The sequence below is a fragment of the Hemiscyllium ocellatum genome, chromosome 2 (assembly GCF_020745735.1).
Source record: "Hemiscyllium ocellatum isolate sHemOce1 chromosome 2, sHemOce1.pat.X.cur, whole genome shotgun sequence".
NCBI lineage: Eukaryota > Metazoa > Chordata > Chondrichthyes > Orectolobiformes > Hemiscylliidae > Hemiscyllium > Hemiscyllium ocellatum.
In genome coordinates this window covers 71093978-71114668 of record NC_083402.1, presented here as the reverse complement: position 1 = coordinate 71114668, position 20691 = coordinate 71093978, and the positions used below count along the sequence as shown (strand labels likewise).

Here is a 20691-nt window from a genome sequence, read left to right as displayed (position 1 = left end):
CTTAGATTGGTAGCTAGGAGGCTCAGTTTGGAGTGAAGACCAAAATCAATGACTTTAATTTTCCCAAAGTGGAAAAATCAAGAGGGTGGTATTGAGGTATGGCTGGATGTTGTCAGCATACACGTGAAAACTAACACGTCAAAGCGATGCACGATACATGAACGGCTTTGGACCCCTTCTGTGTCTTGATAGTTACCTTTTCTCTTTTATCTAGTAGTTTAATCATGGGAAGTTTGTGATATCTAACTTAAGCCATAATACTACAAGGAAAATGTTTCTATTAATGAAATCAATGAAGAACGATTGCTTCTAAATTTTCAATCTAGTTTCTTGTTTTAAATCTACAGGTTATTCTGCGTCCCCTTCGAGCTTTGTGTTCATTCCAGCTTCAGCATGGAGCTCAGATCCATCACAGCAAGGAACATCTGATCAAGAATGGATTGTATGCAAAATCAATGCCAAAGAATAAACGTAAACTTAATAGAATGGAACGTTTAGTGAACAATGTCAAAGTATAGGGGACAAGTATAATTTTAAGATGGCTATTTTTGTGAACAGAAATTTTCTTGTGACATTTTCTATGAAGTCCTCATCTTCTATCATTGAATTTTCATTTGGACTGTTGTCAATTATCTGACATCTGATTGCTTGTTGTTTGCTATTATTGTTTCAATCTTAGCATACACTTTGTGGGCAAGTTTCCTCAGTGCTTCCACTGCTACTCTGCAATAATTATGCCAGAAATTTGGCAGGAGTCTTGATTATGTGCATGAATGAGAATCTTATGAAAATTGAATTGGCTGGAATGCAGCATAATGACAGACGTTCTGAGGAAAGTCATCCTTTTAGAGGGTTGAAGCTATTCTTTTGTTTTCTGAGATCTTGTTTAAAATTCTACAATTCAGTCACATGGTAATGAAAGGTATATTTACCTAACATGTTTGTGTTAGCCTCACTTGGGAGTTTCTCTCTCCTTTGGACAAGAATTAGAAATTTTACCCAGCCTTATCTCAATCAAGATTAACTGGTTTGTTGGAGCTTCATTACCTGGATGTCTTCAGCCAGGATGATTTTAGCCACTTCATTCACTTAAATTATCACTTAGCAAAAGACAATACTGGACAGTTATAAATATGATTTCAACATTTACTTCTTGCATTGAAATACTAAATTTCCATAGCAGCTCAGAGTGCACTTTTAGCTCCTGTTTGTGCCTTAACCCTCTTATGCATCAAACCTGCTTCCTGGTAATTGGGGTTGGATGGAGAGTCTTTTCTAGTCAGGGTATTTCCCTATCCTGTTTACACGTATCACACTGTTGTCTTGGATGGAACTGGCCAGTTGCAACCTAAACTGGAGAAGTTGGTCTATCAGAGGTTGCTGAGGAAAGTCACACCTAGTATTTGGTTCTCAACTGGACTTAAATCTTGATGTGACTGATCCTCTTCTGAAGGGAGCTGTTAAGAAACTGACTGTGTTAATGACAGTAGAACTTTCTCTAGCTGTTGTGCAGGGGTGTGTTTCAAACCCTTCTTCTCAGCACCCTTTTCTGACAGATGGCCTCTCCATGCCCAGGTATTGTCACAGATACTTTAGTAGTATGGGGTGGGGGGGGGGAGGGGATGGGTATTGGTCCTCTCCATATCAGTTATGCCAATTAATTGGTACCATGTAGTTTCAGAGACCTGGATTATAATGAAGGTGCTGTTGTATCATTTACATTTCAGTTTTGTAGAAAGAAAATCCTGGTGATTACTGTGTTGTTCAGTTCACGTGTAAAGTTTATAGCTCAGTATTTATCAATGAAAATAGAAGGAAAGGGCAATGAAAAGTCAATGTAAAGATTGTGCATTCAAATTAGTATATCTGATAGAGTTTTCTTACCGAACCCTGCAAACATCAGGGTGTCCCCTGGAGTAGCATGCTAGAGTGAAACTGGTACTTCAATGGTTAGAATGGAGTAAGAAGGAAAATTAAAGATAAGCTTCATGTATTTATTTATTTGCCCTGGGAAGGTTTTTTTTAGCTGATCTGCAGTTATTGGGGGATGTATTAGTCTACAACTGATACTAGTTGGAGGACATGAATCAGGAGAAAGTGAGGACTGCAGATGCTGGAGATCAGAGTCAAAAAGTGTGGCGCAGGAAAAGCACAGCACATCAGACAGCATCCAAGGAGCAGGAGAGTCGACATTTCGGACATAAGCCCTTCATCAGGAATGTAAATGGCTGCCTCCAGTTCTTAATGAGTCTTCAATCATGTAAGCTTCAAAGCTTAGATTTTGGAATTGGAAAGAAAAAGATCTGAATAAAGAATCTGCTCAGTTTCATCACTGTCTTTGCTGCATTGCTTTGCATTTTATTGTGTTAAACTCATCCTCAGCTGGAATAAATAATCCATTTCAATATAGTTTTCAAGCCACTGCAACTGGTAAATAGTACATGATGAAAATGGGCCTTAGTTATATCATCAGCTTTCATAAGCAAAGTATTGAAAGTGATATTACTAAGAATGAAACAACTGCTGGGCTGGATTTCCAGCTACAGTTTACTGTCAGTTGTTGATATCAATCCTGTTACAAGGCACTTCAAGGGATTCTGATTGGGAAGAAAACCATGTGTTCAATTGTCCAGGTCACTTTGCTAGTAAGTGCCAGAACTGCCATTGGTAGCAACCTGAGAACAAATGTGAAACCCATGTTGTTAACCGATGGAAGTGCAGTGCATGGACATTTCAAAAGAAATATGGAAAATAAATGACGAACTTGTGACTGTGAATTTATTTAATTACATCTGTGTAAAGAAGTTTTTTATTTGCTTTGTTTGAGCAGATTTTTAAAAATATTTGTGTTCTATAATGGACTGGTGATTTAGATTTTAAAAAATGAAAGTATCAGTTGCAGATTTCTTTGCTATCAATGTGATATCCAACAACGGAAGTGGAAGATGTACCATTTAATTTTTTAAATCTATTTTTAATAAAGAACTGTTGGAGAGACTCCTTTCTAAACACAGTTTGGCTCTGTATTTGTGTACAATATATAATGTTTTCTGTACTAATTATGGCACCAGGATTGCAAACAATCCAGTTTAGCCTCAGACAGTGTTTATGGAGAGTGGTAGGCTGGGGAACAGAGTTTGCAACTGAAGAGATTGAAAACAATGACTTTCATCTTCCAACAACTGGTTGGAGGAAGTTTCTGCTCATCCAGTATTTGATGTTGGACAAGCAATATGACAATTTTCGTGATGGAGTGGTTGAAAGAAGTGGAGAAGAGGTTGAGCTAGTGTTTGCAACTTTACTTGCAAAAACTGACACCGTGTTTTCAGATGATATTGGTAGGGGGGGAAGTGTATAGATGAGAAATGGGAAGGGACCAAGGATTAATCACTAAAAAAAAAACAGAGTTTAAAGTTTGGGAGTAGGAAGAAAAGTTGATTTAGGTGTTGGATGTAGGTTTGCTCATTGAGTTTGAAGGTTCATTTCCAGACATTTCGTTGCCCTACTGGGCAACATCTTCAGTGGGCCTCAGGCGAAGCACTGCTGATAATTCCTGCTTTCTATTTATATGCTTGGGTTTCTTTGGGTGGGTGATGTTATTTCCTGTGGTGAAGTCATTTCCTATGGTGAAGTCACTTCCTGTTCCTTTTCTCAGAGGGTGGTGGATGGGCTCTAACTCGATATGTTTGTTGATCGAGTTCCGGTTGGAATACTATGCTTCTAGGAATTCTCATGCATGTCTTTGTTTGGCTTGTCCTAGGATGGGTGTATTGTCCCAGTCAAAGTGGTGTCCTTCTTTATCTGTATGTAAGGATACTAATGAGAGAGGGTCATGTCTTTTTGTGGCTATTTGGTGTTCATGTATCCTGCTGGCTAGTTTTCAGCCTGTTTGTCCAATGTAGTGTTTGTTACAGTCCTAGCACGGTATTTTGTAAATGACATTAGTTTTGTTTGTTATCTGTATAGGGACTTTCAAGTTCATTAGCTGCTGTTTAAGTGTATTTGCGGGCTACCATGATTCAAGGGATCTGAGCAGTCTGGCAGTCATTACTGAGATGTCTTTGATGTAGAGGAGAGTGGCTAGGGTTTCTGGACGTGTTTTGTCTGCTTGTTTGGGTGTGTTGCTGAGAAATTGGCGGACTGTGATCATTGGGTACCCATTCTTTTTGAACACACAGTACAGGTGATTTTCCTCTGCTCTGTGTAGTTCCTCTGTGCTGCAGTGTGTGTTCGCTTGTTTAAATAATGTTCTGATATAGCTTCGTTTGTGGGTGTTGGGATGATTGCTTCTGTAGTTAAGTATTTGGTCCGTATGTATTTTTTTCCTGCAGATGCTGGTTTGAAGTTTCCCATTGACTGTTCGCTCTACTGCAACACCTAGGAATGGCAGTTTGTTGTTGTTTTCCTCCCCTTTAGTGAATTTTATGCCAATAAGGATATTATTGATTGTCTTGAAGGTTTCCTCTAATTTGGTTTGTTTAGTGATGACAAAGGTGTCATCCACGTAGTGGACCCAAAGCATTGGTTGGTTGGTTGGCAGAGCTGTTTGTTCAAGTCTCTGCATTTCTGCCTCTGCTGAGAACCCTGATATCGGAGATCCCATGGGTGTTCTGTTGGTTTGTTTGTAGGTTTTGTTGTTGAAGGTGAAGGGGTGGTAAGGCATAGGTCCACTAGCTTGATTGATCTGTCCTTGTTGATGAAGTTAGTGGTGTTTGGTGTATGTGTCTTTGGGTCTTCTAATAGTGTAGTCAGTGTTTCCTTGGCCAGGTTAATGTTGATTTGATGTAACAGCTCTGTTTACATCAAGGAGACCATTATTTCATCCTCTTCTATCTTAGTGTCTTTGGTCTTCAGGAATTCTTGGATGGAGTGGCGTGAGTCTTCTACTAAGTATTCTAGTCTTTAGTGTAGCTCCTTAGCCCATCTGTGAGTTGGTGTTCCAGGTAGCGAGACTATGGGTTTGGGTGGGGGGGGGGCTTCTGGTTTGTGAATTTTGGGTAATCTGTAAAAGCGTGGTATGTTGAATCCGTCTGGTTTCATTTTTTTGGAAGTCAGTCTTATTTATTTCTCTAGATTTCTGAAGTTTTTTGAGTAGGGCTGTGATTCGGTTCTCTAGTTGAGGGGTCAGGTCTATCGCCACTTGTTGGCAAGTGTTGGTATTTGTAAGTAGTGTGTTCGCTTTTTTAATGTAGTCTCTTCGAATGACTGTCAAGCATCCTTTGTCTGCAGGTAGGAAACCTAAACATATAAATAGAAAGCAGGAATTATCAGCAGTGCTTCACCTGAGGCCCAATGAAGATTTTACCTAGTAGGGTGACGAAACATCTGGAAATGAACTTTCCAGCTCAGTGAGCAAACCTACATTCAAAATCTCAACCTGAGCTACAAATCTCAAAACTCGCTTGATTTAGGTGTTTCTCAGACTGTGTTTAGAAAGAAAGTTAAAGTCTATGCCACTAAGCTGAATAATAGTAGAGGGTAGATAGAAGAGGATGGGTTGGTCAAGTATATCAAAGACTGCAGGAAGGATGAGGATGAATAGATTACCTTTGCCATAGGCACATAGACTGACTCTTAGAATATTTTGGCTGTGTCATTTTGATCAAGTTTCCTGAAAGGTTTCTGTCCACAAGGTCTAGCGAGATTTTCTCATGCTATCCCCCCCAAAGTCACCTTGTGAATTACCTACCATGCCATAGCACCCATCTTGTCTGATGCTAGCCCAATTCTCCCACTCTTTGGATCCCTGATTTTAAAAGGCCATTGTGCACCCCATCAAGCTGTGTCAGTCTGGAGCTGAGCTGTATAGTTTATGATGTTTGCACAGAACAAGGCAGGCAATAGCAGTTGGTGCTCCACTTTGCAGAGATGCAATTAGAGCATCTAGAGGGCATAGTATAGTGATGCAGTCAGAAGCTGTCCTCTTCCCCAGGGCCTCCAGTAGAGCCACAACATCTAGCCCTGCCAGTCTGGTGCAAGGTTGCCTACCTGGTCAATGCAGTCTCCACTTTCTGGAGGAATGCCCAGCAGTGGAAGAAAGTCAGTGACCTTTTTCCACTTCACTAGGCTAAGTCCTGTTGGGGCAGATCCTCTGTCCCCGTGTTCGTTTGGAGGAGAGAGACACCGGGTCTGATTAAAAGTATAAACAGGTTTAATGAGAGAGAATTGTACACAGTACAGTGAGGTGTCTAGCTCACTGGAGAAGGCGCGTTCTGACTATTTTTTTAATTTGTCTATCCTTTTGTTCTCTCACATTCCAGAGTTACATCCTTATTTGGTAAAAAGCAGAATTTTAGTATGTCATTGGTTCTCACCTGATAACGTTCTATTACCTCAGTTTGAGCTACGTGCATCTAGACACGGCTCTAATGTCCTGTTATCTCTCACCCTCCCTGGGGCCTCTTCAGGCTATGCCATCAGCTTTTCAGTCTGTTCTTAGTGTAACATAATGGCTTACTGTTGTCTAGTGAAGCTAACAAGTTCCAGACTTGCTAATACTACCTTACGTGAGCACTACCTAACAATAAAGTTTCTTACACTACCTAACCTTAATAATGGATCCCAACAGTCCCAAAAATGGTGGTGTGCTTCCTCAACACCATATCTCTACTACTGCACCCACCTTTCACCAAGCCTTGTGTTTTACCTCTTTCAGTACTGCATGCAATATCTGCCCTCAATCTCACCTGCCAATTCCAGCTTACTTCGATTACTATATGTCTCTGCACTGCCTACTCACTCTCTTTTCCTGAGCCAGCACCAGCACTAACATTTTCATCTCTCTCAATCCAGGAGACAACAGCCCAAACAAGACTGAGCCGTGACAGATGGTGAAGTGCCTGACCTTCAACTGCTCAATCCCTATGAAAAAAGAATTCTGACTCTGACTACTTTGAACAACTGAATGATCCGATCGCATACCCTATATTTCATTTCTTCTCTATACCCATGACCACACAATTGAATGTTATACCATTAAACCCTTTATTATTTAGTATTGGCTTCCTCCATTGTATTCACATACCTTTATTGTTCTAGCTGCCCCCGCCTCCTTTCACTGCTCAAAATACATTTCATTTCTATCTTTTTTCAAAGTTGATGGAAACACATTGACCTAAAATGTTGACCCTTATCATCTCTGCTGATGCTACCTGACCTGTTGAGTATTTCCGTAGAACTGTATGGCTTAATCCTACTTCTATTTTCTACGTAATTCACCACATATCTACCGAATATATCGAACAAGATTCATACCTACAATTCATATGCTTCACCTTAGCCTTACACTCAAGGTGAATGACTTTAGATATAGAGTTGTAGAGTCATACAGCAAGGAAACAGTCCAACCAGCCCATGCCAACCCACAATCCAAACTAAATTAGTCATACCTGCCTGCACTTGGCCCATATCCCTCCGAACATTTCTTACTAATGTCTTTTAAATGTTATAACTGTACTCACATCTACCACTTCTTCTGGAGGTTCTTTCCACAAATGACCCACTCACTGTGGAAAAAGGTTGACCCTCATGTCTTTTAAAAATATTTCTCCTCTCACCTTACAAATACGTCTTCTGGTCTCCAAATCCCCTACCCTAGGGAAAAGACACCTTATCAATATCCTTATGATTTTATAAACCTCCTAAGGTCACCCCTCATCTTCCTATACTCCAGTGAAAGAAGTCCTAGCCTATCCAGATTCTCCTTATAACTCAAACCCTCCATTCCTGACAACATCCTGGAAAATCTTTTCTGAATCATCTCCAGCCTAATAATATCCTTCCTGTAGCAAGGTGATCAAAACTGGACACAGTACTCCTGAAGAAGTCTCACCAATGTCCTGCAGACCCTTAATATGTTGTACCAACGCCTATACTCAAGGGTCTGAGCAATGAAGGCAAGCATGCTAAATGCTACCTTAAACACCCTGTCTGCATATGATGCAAAGTTCAAAGAATTATAAGCATTGTCACTTTGAACTACATAAGTCACAATTTTTCTCACTTAGAACATGAAGTTTATAAAAATTGACTGTAAATCTACAAATTAGCACTTCCACACTGGTTACTCGCTCCAATGCTCCCACTAATCCACTAACCAGAATGCATCTGGTTAAATCACACCCTACCTTATTCTCATGACTCCCTCCACCACTACTATGGATTTTTTTTTTAACTAGTAGTGTGTGTAAAAATTGCTATTTATTTGAATCGGATTTGATTACTTACAGTGAGGAAACAGGCCCTTCGGCCCAACAAATCCACACCAACCCTCCGATGAGCAACCCACCCAGACCCATTTCCCTACATTTACCCATTCATCTAACACTATGGGCAATTTAGCATGGCCAATTCATCTAACCTGCACATCTTTGTGATTGTGGGAGGAAACCAACGCAGACACAGGTAGAATATGCAAACTCCACACAGACAGTTGCCCGAGGTGGGAATTGAACCTGGGTCTCTGGCGCTGTGAGGCGGCAGTGCTAACCACTGTGTCACCGTGCCGCCCCAAAGGTCATTAGTGAACCAGATGGAGTTTTTGGACAATCAACTCATGGTCATCATTCGACCCTTATTTCCAGATTTTATTTTAGAAATGAACTCAAATTCCATCATCTGCTGTGGTGGGATTTGAACCCAGGTCCACAGAACATTACCTGACTCCCTAAATTAGCAGTCCAGTGATAATACCTCTAGGCCATTATTTAACAGCTATCAATTAATAATCATGTGTCTGTGTCTATAAATATGATCACACTGGCCAATCTGTACTACTCTTGCACCTGGTTCCAGTTTTACATTCACAGAAAAATCACAAATTGCAACTAAGCTTATTACTTCCCAGTGGAAAGCTGAAATTAACAGCCACTGAGACAACTCTAGTAAAGATGGAATAAAAACTACAAAATTATAAAGCAGTAGTCAGCAAACTGCTGTCAGTGAGCGACCTAGAAGGGGTAATTGCAATGAATTAATTAAAAGTTTTTTGCAAATCATTATTGCAATCATTGGACAAAAGAAAAATGAGAATATGGATAAGGATTTTGGTAATGTTCTTCATAGTCTTGCACAATATCTTGACAATTAAGGCAGTACTAGTTGGAATGAATGAATAGCGTTAAGATTTTGAGTCAACACCACAAAAGATCCTTGACATAGATACAACATTGTGATTAAAAATCAGACCAGGAGGAAATACATTTCAAAAGTGCTGCCATCATTGCCATAAATTATTAGATTGGTATTATTTTTTTCCATCCAGTGGTTTATTATTAAAAATCTGAATAATGTACTTCACATATTCTATGATCTAGTTTCCACGTCTACCATTGCCCTCCTGACCTTCAGTGGAACTATCTCTAATTCATCCAGAACTTTCTCCTTGGAACAAAGTCTTGCAAAACAAATACTCATGGTTCAGACACCAGCCTATTCATTGCAGGAGATCGTTGTGTGTATCACATTTTAGAATGCATCTTCACATTTCAGGCATCAAGGCACATACACATTTGTATATTGCACTTGAAAATGTCATATTCTACTAACTTGAAAGAAAATTCTCAGAAACTGAAAATATTCTTAAATTGATCTTATTTCCAGAAGTAGGGATTTTTCATGGTGAAAACACAGATTGGGTTATGCGCAGGTCACCCTCTACAACAGAGCATATTTATACATTATACTATGTCACCATGCTTTTGCAAGTAATTTTAAAAATGCTGTGAAAAATATGCATGACACAATTTTCTTTTGTGTGGATGTCTTGGGCAACTTTTTAAAAAAAAATCATCTCAATCTTCCACTCAAGAAGTTCTTTGCATCCAACTGCCTCATTTGCTAGTTTTGCTGCTTTCACTTTAAGTAATGTGTACATATCTTTCAGCTCACCTATTTGCAAGCACTTGCATACTGCAGCTATATAAAGGAAAGAGGCAATACTGAAGGTACAATTCTAACAAATATTTTAAGCCTCGCACCCACATCTCGCTGTTTGTACACAATGTTCAACCATGACAGTATCTCAAACTGATTTTGTAATGCTCACTTATGAAAAATCCTCTGTCTTGCAGGACAATGTGACATACAGCCAGAGGCAACAGAAGATATCTGGGGGAGACAGGCACACTAGCATCTTCTAATCCCCATTGTGATGGTCTTAGCCAGTGGCAAGATGAAGTATCTTCAAGCACACATCCTTCTCACATCCATTTTCTCCTCATTCCAGTTTCACAAAGGGCAGATAGTGTAAGATTGCACTTTTATAACCCCCATCCAATCTTATGGCATTATGACATTTAGCTGTGTGAGAAACAAAACTCACATATTAATAAATTTCAGTCCGAGTCAAATTTTGAAGCAGCAAATTTTATTGATACATACTTGCAAGAACAGGTGCCTCACGAGTAAGCACCCCGATCTGAGGGTTACGTTCTGATTTATGCTGTTCAGCTGCATCTCTTGGTCCTCCCCTTTCACTCCATTGGTTACTTTTACTGTAGCGCGTAGCCTATCACAAGCTCTAGCTTCACTCCACCTTGCTCTAGTTTCTCTCCACCTCTGTTTACTTCTCCCATTACTCTAAGCCTGTCACCCTTTACTCTTATTTATCTCGTTCCTTATATGTTCCAAACTATCCTGGCATAGTTTCCTGTCCGTGCGATCAACCTGCCAAACTAAATTCCATCCATTGGCTACATCCCTCCTGAGACTGACACACTATTCTCCTGTTACTGGTACATCCTTCTACACGGTCGCTCTGCCCTATTAGTCATAGATAATTCTACCTGTTTTCGCTTCTTCTGTTTTCCTATGCCTGATACATCCCGCTCCACGATTCCTCTGCCTTATTAGTCATAGATAATTCTATCTGTTTTCACTTCTCACTGTTTAGTATTTGCATTCGCAGCCTAATTTTATAATGTCAGCTTTTGCAGAAGCAACACCTGTTCCCTTATTCTGCACAATTTTAACCCTATACCTTACAGCTGTAAGAACAATTTCTTTAAAATGTTTTTAACTGGGAATCTACTGTTTTTAAGAATATTTGAGAAGGTCTTTTAAAACTATATCAATTGTAAATGGATCAATTATCAATTTTTGAAAAATACAATATACTGGTCCATGTGAATTGGTAACTCAGTTGCAAGTATGTTATGACCACGAGCCATGTGATTAACAGAAAAAGGAGATTATCAAAAGGAGAAGCTGGCAGGTCCAACAGTCAGTGCACAGATTGAGAAAGAAGAGACAGAAAGAGCAACAAAGAATCCTTTTGAAGAGAAGAAGCAAATCATTTTCAAAGAGACATCAGTTTTTCTGAATGGCAGAAAAGGAAACAGGAGTATTTCGAGGTACTGTTGAAAATGATAAAGAAGGTTTAAAGCCTGGAAAGCTGTGTTAAGGTGGAGATATAAAAGAACTGGGTGTTTTCCAAAAATTAACAGAACCAAGATTATTATTTGTTGGTCAATTGATAAGGTACTGTGGGAAATCAACACTATAAGCACTGTTGCAACCTGAGGGAGAGGGTACTGAAAATTGTATCCATAAAACTAACGTGTGAAATTTGTTGTAAGATAGGACTCCCTGATCTACTGTGTGAATAAAGATTCACACACTGTGGAACTGTGTAGCTACATATTGCAACATTTGTGCAGGGAGCGATGCAAATACTCATAAGACCCTTTTAGTATTGAATGTATAAAGTGAATTTTACTTTTTTATTTGAGTACCATTCACATTGATTCTGATTCAGGTTAAAGTAAAAAAAAGCTACTGAAGGTAGAAACTTATTGATAATTTCTTCATTTGGGGGTCATTGAGTAAATTTGGTTATTTTGGTTTAAGGATCCTTCATGAGGATTATCCTTGCATCATTTTTCTTCAAGCTAACCAAGAGGAACCATCTGCCTGTACAGTGAGGGAACACCAAACAAAGAGTGATAATGAAGAGTCAGCACCATCATTTAAATTCATATTTGCAGCCACATACACTAATACTAACACTGCACATTTCTTAGGGGATAGATTAGAGGCAAGATCTGTTTGATGTGAGACCAGGAAAAAAATACAATGCTACCTGGACAGGGAGCAAGGTTGCATACGGGATCTAGATTTTGATGAGAGCTGCTAAGGGTCAGGCTTGAAAAGAAGGCTTAAAGTTGTTTGGTGCACTTAAAAAGCAAATCAGCCAGCAAGCCTGCAGGAGGAATTTAGGACCAACTTTGCAAAGAGTTTTGTGTAGAGCTTGGAGCATACCCATTCCACATGAAAGAGCTGGCAGACCAAATGCAAACACTGCTGAACCTAACTCTTAGTAGAATTCCTGAGGTGGCTCCCTGAAGGATAGCTGTGCTCTTTTAGAGTTGTCCTCTCTCAGAAGGACACAGTTTCCTCTCCCACCCTGCCACTCTGTACATGTCCGAGCTGTTGCCCATTTTCAAGCTAGATCCTATGGCTTGTACTCCCACTCCCAGTCTGAAGATGACCTGGGTGGGATCATGTGACAAATATGAATTTAAATGATGGTACTGACTCTTCAATATCATTCATCCACAGTCTTGTCTACTGAAACTCAGGAATCTTCCAGTAGCCATGCTGCTGTCACTTTAGTAGCTTTGCTTAGGACAGAAAAAGAAGTTTGATTATTGTTTAAATGAAAAATGGAATGATTTGATTTATAAACTTGATTTAGAGTATTTATTTTGTGGTCATGTTTACTTTTGTGTTGAGGTCAAATGGATGCTCTGATAATGATCTGTGACAGAAGAAAACTAAGGTTGAGACTGTCGAATGAATAATTGAGTTGTAGGTTACATTATTTGTTTGTCACTGATATCAGTTCTTCATGGACAACCCAGGCAGAAAGCAAATGTGTAGGCTATAAGTTCCCTTCTTTATTGTCCACTTTCTCTTCTTCCTTCTCTTGCTTCTAATGCTAAGGATCCTCAGCTAATAACTGTAAGGCCAGGATTGAGCCCTGATGACTGGGTTCCTTGCAGGGTATTTGCTTGTGCTGTTGAGTAGGATTTGAACTAACTCAGTACAAGAACATGAACATTATTAGGTAATACTAGGATGCACAAAGTACTGAGAGAGATAGGTAGCACTAAAATAGAAAAGAATACTTTAATAGGTGGAGTCAGAGTAGGACAAAAAGTAATGAAGTTTAAATGAGGCTTACGCTGCATGTATGTGAATGTGCATAATTAATAAAATTGGGGAGCTACAGGCATAGATTGCCAAATTATAAAGTTGTGGTAGTAACAGAAACCTGGCTCAAGGCAAGATCAGCTGCCCTGTCTCTCAGAACACAATTTATCCTCTCACTTTGCCACTCGCCTAGTGCCTATGTAGTAAATGTTCCTTTTTACAAGATGTTCAGAAAAGAAAGCAAAGGAGAAGGGGTAGAGCTATTAATTAAGTAATTAACTAAGGCCTGAGATAAGGAATAAGAAGGGTGCAATTGTGTTTCTCGCATAGCTACAATAATGGTTTGGCTAGATACATGGCAGATTCCATGGAGAAAAGTGTAAGTCAATACATTTACATGGAGAGACAGCTTAAGCTAAAAGGTACTATTCTAAGGGATATGCAGGAGCAGAGAAATCTGGTGGGTATGTGCATAAATCACCATATATACAGGACAGATAGAGAGAGCTGTTAATATTACATAGGGTATTCTAGGCTTCATTAATAAATGCATAGAGTTCAAGAGCAGGAAGATTATCCTGAAACTACATTGGATACAGTTTAGATTGCATCTGGAGTATTGTGTAAAGTTTTAGGTGTTACCTTTTGGGATGCGAGTACATTGGAGAGAGTGCAGAAGAGGTTGATGAGAATGGTTCCAAGGATGAGAAGCATCAGTTGTGGGGAAAGATTGGAGAAGGTGGGACAGTTTTCCTTGGAAAGGAGAAGGATGAGGAGAGATTCAAAATCATGACAAGTCTGCACAGAGTGAATAGGGAGAAACTGTTCCCACTTATACAAGGATCCAAAACCAGAGAGCACAGTTTTATAGTGTTCTGCAAAAAAATCAAATGTCGTTTGGATTTGGAATGCACTGCCTCAAAGTATGGTGGAGGCAGATTTAATTGAGGCATTCAAAAGTATATTGATTCCATTTAAATCATCATCACCCATTATGCAGGTCTGCAGGGAAAAGACAAGAGATTAGCACCAAATCAAAATGTTCAGAAAGCCAGTGCAAACATGATGTATCAAATGGCCTCAATTTTTTAGGAGAAAGTGAGGACTGCAGATGCTGGAGTATCAGAGTTGAAAAATGTGCTGCTGGAAAAACACAGCAGGCCAGGCAGCATCCGAGGAGCAGGAGAATGGAAGTTTTGGTCAATTTTTTATGCCGTCTTGGGAAAGGCCAGCATTCTTTGCCAATCCCTAATTGCCTAAGTTGACTCTGCTCATAACAAGTCTATAATTCATGATTGTGAAATTGTACAGCATGTAGCTGACTATGACATATGACATGTGTTCTGTTGAATTCTGTAAGATTCCTTCAGAACAATCTAGGCAGTGGAAGTAATATGTCTGATCTATAACATCCACCTGGTATCATAGCATAAACTGGTGACTCAACTAGGACCTTGTAGTATGCAATCTGCCTTTATCAGTTCAGCATTCCTTTCAAACATGAAGCATCACGACTGTCGCTGAAAATGATTTATAGCTGGCTATTTCGAAAAACAGTTTACATCCAAGGCAAAAGCTTAGTTTGAAAACAAATTCTGAAAAACGTGACCTCTTCACTTCAGGCTCTTGGACTATTCAACTTCAAGGCTGGAGGAGATATTTTAACAATGTGTCAGATGTTAATACATAATGCTTCAATTAATTCTGTTTCAAAAAATCATCTGCAGCACAAATTGCATTTAATTACAGTGCGGCTTAAAGACTGCAATTGTGTTTCTACTCAAGCATAACTGATAAGCTAGTCAGTGGCTGTAACACGCTTACAACACATTAAAAATATATTTGATGACATTATATTGGATACATCATTTTTCCATCCAGATGGAATGAGGCGACTTGTAAATTATTAAGTACCATAATGTATCACCTTGACATCACCTATGCTTGTATACAGTTTAGAAACAAACATCTCGTATTATCTATTATTGTTTTCAGATGAGATAATATTTAGTACATAAACTTTAAACATCATATTATTCGAATACATTTTCCAAAAGACGAGTCTTGAAGAAGATGCATTTGGACTTTTAGCCATGTGAAGGACTGTAACTGCAGGCAGGATTCTCATGCTGGCAATATTCCGGGAGAAATGAATTTCAAGCTGTATGTTAAGAATCAGTATGGGGATTTCACTGAACCCTCTCTAATAATGGCAACAATTTTCTTGCCAATGCAGGAAGTCAATAATAACAAGACTAGAAGCAGTAAACATCTTCTTTTGCTGCAAATCTAGGAAACTTTAATGGGACCACTACTGTAGATAATAACAGGTCCCTGCTACCCAGAGAAGATAATAACTGCATAGGTTCTTTGTTAGAAAGGCTAAACTATGTTAAAAATGCAAGTGGAATTAATCAAAAAAAGGGCTATTTTTTGGATGTCTGACTTTACCCACTCATTACTTCACTCGTGACTTTACTCACATGGCCAAATAATTTAAGATACCATTCCTAAAAGGCAAGAGTCTCAGAAAGAGTCATAAAGTCATAGAGGTGCACAGCATGGAAACAGACCCTTCGGTCCAACCTGTCCATGCTGAACAGATATCCCAACCCAATCTAGTCCCACCTGCCAGTACCCAGCCCATATCCCTCCAAACCCTTCCTATTCATATACACATCCAAATGCCTCTTAAATGGTGCAATTGTACCAGCCTCCACCACTTCCCCTGGTAGCTCATTCCATACACGTACCACCCTCTCACCCTAAACCTATGGCCTCTAGTTATGGACTCCCTGACCCCATTATGCGGTGGAATATGTTTGATCAAAAGGTAAACTATTCCTAACAATGCTAATGACAAAGATACATCTCATTTCAGAAAACGGCTGTTATTATCCATCAAACATTTTATACGTAAATAGACTTTTCCACCATGTGTCTTATTATCCCATGCATTTTGGTTTTGTTCCCACAAAGATATATCATTTTACTGGGTAATTCCCAGTTTTTCTTTACTAAAAATAAAGCCAGAAATTGCTGAAATGTGCAGCAGGTTAGGCAGCAGAGAGGAACAATTTTAATATTTGGGTCCATGACCCTTTGACAAAACTGGAAAAAGTTCAATTTTTTTTACACTCTCCCCTCACTTCTCTCATAAAAACATACTTTGTCACCCACCATGACCACCTTTGGTTTAACACTTATATTCCCTATTCCTCTAATTCCTCTCATAAACCATAATTTGAAGAGATGCATTTAGATCACTGCAACTCTGCAACTGGTCCAGTAATTAACTGCTTTAATTCTATTTCTCTACTTTTGCTATCCTTGCAAAACAGCTAGTTTCCATAACATTGCTCATTGTGTAATGTTGTAAAACATTCCATGTACCCAGCAATCCTCTATGTGAATATAATTTTTTTTCTTTAAGTTGGTTCTCTGGTGACCATGGAAATAAGTAGAATTGGGTTTATTGTCACTAGAATTAACTGTTCACATCGAGTCACTATAAATAGCTATAGGTCATAAAGTCTATTTGGTTAATTCATGTTCTTTAGGGAAGGTCTGCATTTCTTACCTTGTTTGGCCATGTGACTCCAGACCCATAACAATGTGGTTGAGTTTAACTGCTGTCTGGGCAATTAGAAAAGCTACGAATGAATACAGAAAGCAACTGTTTTTACATTTTTCTTGTAGAATCTCCTCAGTTGCTGCTTGTAGCCATTGCTGATTCCAATTCTTGTGAATGATCTGGTTTTGATTTATAGCTGAAAGATTCTTTTCCATGCTTCACCAACTTTACTTATGTCCTTACCATTCTCCAAATTTTAACATTGTGTCTTATTTCAGGGAATGTGGGCTTTGTTGGCTGGTCCAGCTTTTATTGCTCACCCTTAGTTGCACTTGGGAAGCTGCCTTCTTGGTCAGCTCCATTCTTTTTTTTAACATGTGGCACATAGGTGTTGCTAGCTGGGACAACATTTATTGCCAATCTCTAGTTGCCCTTGAGAAGGTCATGGGAACTATTTTCTTGTTATAGTCCTTGTGCTCCAGGTAGACCCCTAATGCCAAAGGGAGAGAGTTCCAGGATTTTGATTCCGGCAACAGTGAAGGAATGGTGATCTATTTCCAAGTCAGAGTGGTGAGTGGCTTGGAGGGAAACTTGCTGATATTAGTGTTCCCGCATTTCTGCTGCTCTTGTAAATGGCAGTAGTCATGGGTTTGGAAGGTGCTACCTAAGGCTTTTTGGTGTATTTCTATAGTACATCTTGTAGATAGCACACTGCTACTGCTTCTGAGCATCAATGGTGCAATGACGGAGATTTTGTGGATATGGTGCCAATCATGTGGGCTGCTTTGTCCTGGATGGTGTCAAGCTTCTTGAGTGTTGTTGAAACTGTACTCATCCAAGTAGGCAAGAGCGTATTCCATTAGAGTTTTGTAGTCCCTTGTAGGTGATGGAGAGGCTTGGGGAATCAGGAAGGGAGTTACTTGCTGCAGGATTTTGTGTATGTAGAGCCATAATCCTGTTAAGAAGAAATATCTAGAATTTTGAGCTTAGGGCACTGAAGAAACAGGGATAGATCTGGATGGAGGTTTGCTCACTGAGCTGGAAGGTTCATTTTCAGACGTTTTGTCACCATACTAGGTAATAACTTCAGTGAGCCTCTGAATGAAGCACTGGTGGTGTAGCCTGCTTTCTATTTATATGTTTGGGTTTCCTTGAGTTGAAGATGTCATCTCCTGCGGTGACATCATTTCCTACGGTGATGGCATTCCTGTTCTTTTTCTTAGGGCGTGGTAAATGGGATCCAAGTCAATGTGCTTTGGATAGATGTCCAAGTCAGGATGGAGAGTGGCAGGATGACAAACCTGTAGGTATTTGCCTTCCACTGTATCGGCTGTTTTTATCTTACCAGAGGGTAGTGGTTATGGGTTTGGAGAAACTATCTAGGAGCCTTGGTGAATTCACCTTGGTGAATATGGCGTGTATTATGGATGGTACACACTGTTGCCACTGTGTGTCAGTGATGTAGAATGTGTTTTGGTTGATATGGTGACAGTCAAGCATATTGCTTTGTCCAAAATAGTGTCAAGTTCCTTGAGTGTTTTTGGAGCTGAACTCCAGGCCAATGTGAATATTGCATCATACTCCTGAATTGTGCCTTGCAGAGAGTGATAAGACTTTGGGGAGTCAGTAGTTGAGTTACTGTCTGAAGAATTCCTATCCTCTAACCAGCTCTTGCAGGTATAATATTTATATGGCTAGCCAGTTCAGTTTCTAGTCAATGGTAATACAAGAATTTTGAGACAGTGGAGGATTCAGTGATGGTAATGCCATTGTATGCCAGGGAGTGGCGATTATGTTCTCTCTTGTTTAAGATGGATATTGCCTGATTCTCATTTGGCATGAATGATACTTGGTACTTGTTGGTCCAAGCCTGAATATTATACAGGTCTTGCTGCATTTGAACATGGACTGCTGAGTGTCTAAGAAGTTGTGAATGGTGCTGATTCATCAACGAATATCCCCATTTTTGATCTTATGATGAAGTAGCTGAAGGTGGTTGGGCTTAGGATACTTAAGTATAACTTCTCATTTTTTAGAAAACAAAATGCAATTTCATTGGTTTAGAAGTAAAATCACCCTCAGAATAAGCAATTGAAATTTGGCCCGGTTGAGTTGACCATGTTAACAAACCTTCTACATCCCTAGAAAGCAAATGATGAGCCATTTAAAATGGTTGTCAAGGAGCTGGAGGACTATTTCAATCCTAAATGGAAATCCAGAAATTAGGAACCACAAACCATAGGGATTGTGAAGGAGCTAGTGAGTGTAATGTGATGCTGAAGAATTTATCGTGACATTCCGACTTTGTTAGGTTCTTAGGTCATGCATTACGAGACAGATTTGTGATTGGATTGGTGGGCAATATAATTGAATCAAAGTAACTAACACAATCTTTCAATTAGGATGTTATGTAACATTGCTCTTTCAGTAGAGAGAGCATCAAAATAGTCTCAGGAATTTTGATCTTTATAAGTGATTAGTGTAGTTTCTGTCCAGGAGGTTTCTACCAGGCCTAAATATTCTTGAGAGATTGTCCTGTGAAGTTATTTGGGTGGAATTGAGAAAGAGATGATCACCTTGTTGGGATTATATTAGAGGCCCCCCAATAGTTAGCGGGAAATTGAGAAGCAAATATGTAAGGAGATCTCAGACATTTGTAAGAATAATAGCATTGTAATGATTGAGGATTTTGCTGTTCAGGAGATTGCTGTGATGTGGAGGTGCTGATGTTGGACTTAGGTGGACAAAGTCAGAAGACACATGATACCAAGTTATAGTACAACAGGCTTATCTGAAATCACATACTTTTGGAACATTGCTCCTTTGTCAGGGTCAGAGGAGGGAAGTGCACCAGCACAGCATATGTATGCAGAGAGATAATGGCAAGATAATTCTTGGCCATAGCCTATTTTTCTTGACATCCAGCATTTCCTGCACCGATCAGCCTTGTCCTTCACACTAACAGGAACATACTGTCTCTGAACTCTCATTATTTTGTTCTTAAGGACCCCAACTTCTAACTGTTCCTTTGCCTGTGATTAGCCTCCCCCAATTAGATTAGATTAGATTACTTACAGTGTGGAAACAGGCCCTTCGGCCCAACAAGACCACACCGACCCGCCGAAGTGCAACCCACACATACCCCTACATTTACCCCTTACCTAACACTACGGGCAATTTAGCATGGCCAATTCACCTGATCCGCACATCTTTGGACTGTGGGAGGAAACCGGAGCACCCAGAGGAAACCCACACAGACACGGGGAGAACATGCAAACTCCACACAGTCAGTCGCCTGAGTCGGGAATTGAACCCAGGTCTCTGGCGCTGTGAGGCAGCAGTGCTAACCACTGTGCCACCGTGCCGTCTATTGAAAATTCCGGCCTAATGCCATTAAAATTTGTCTTACTCTAATTGAGAATTTTAACTTTTAAATCAGGTCTATCCTTTTCCATTGCCATTTTAAAACTAATAGAATTATCATCACTGGCCCCAAAATGTTCTCCCATTGACACCTCAGTCACTTTCCCTGCCTTATTTCCCACCAGAGGTCAAGTATTGCTCCTTCTCTAATAGGTGCATCCGCATATTGAATAAGAAATACTTCTTGTAACACACTTAACAAATTCCTTTCCATCCAAATCCTTAACACTGTGACAGTCTCAGTCTATTTTGGGAAAATTAAAATCCTCAGTCATTGCAATGGTATTATTCTTACAAATGTCTGAGATCTCCTTACATATTTGCTTCTCAATTTCCCGCTAACTATTGGGGGGGCCTCTAATATAATCCCAACAAGGTGATCATCCCTTTCTCAATTCCACCCAAATAACTTCACAGGACAATCTCTCAAGAATATCCTTCCTAATTCTAGCCGTAATGTTCTCCCTAATCAAAGATGCCACTCTCTCTCCTCGCATGTGTATGGAACTAGCTACCAGATGAAATAGTGGAGGCGGGCACAA

The 20691-nt window shown here is 39.7% G+C and overlaps 1 protein-coding gene across 2 annotated transcripts in view; it reads left to right on the top strand.

The window, feature by feature from the left end:
- Nucleotides 1-2945, top strand: part of dtwd2 (DTW domain containing 2) — a 96497-nt gene extending 93552 nt beyond the window's left edge. For both annotated transcript variants that reach the window (XM_060844605.1, XM_060844594.1), the window contains one exon: nucleotides 348-2945. In XM_060844605.1, coding sequence (XP_060700588.1) covers nucleotides 348-518 — 171 coding nt within the window. In that variant the 3' untranslated portion in view covers nucleotides 519-2945. The remainder of the gene's footprint in view (nucleotides 1-347) is intronic.
- Nucleotides 2946-20691: the final 17746 nt, after the last annotated feature.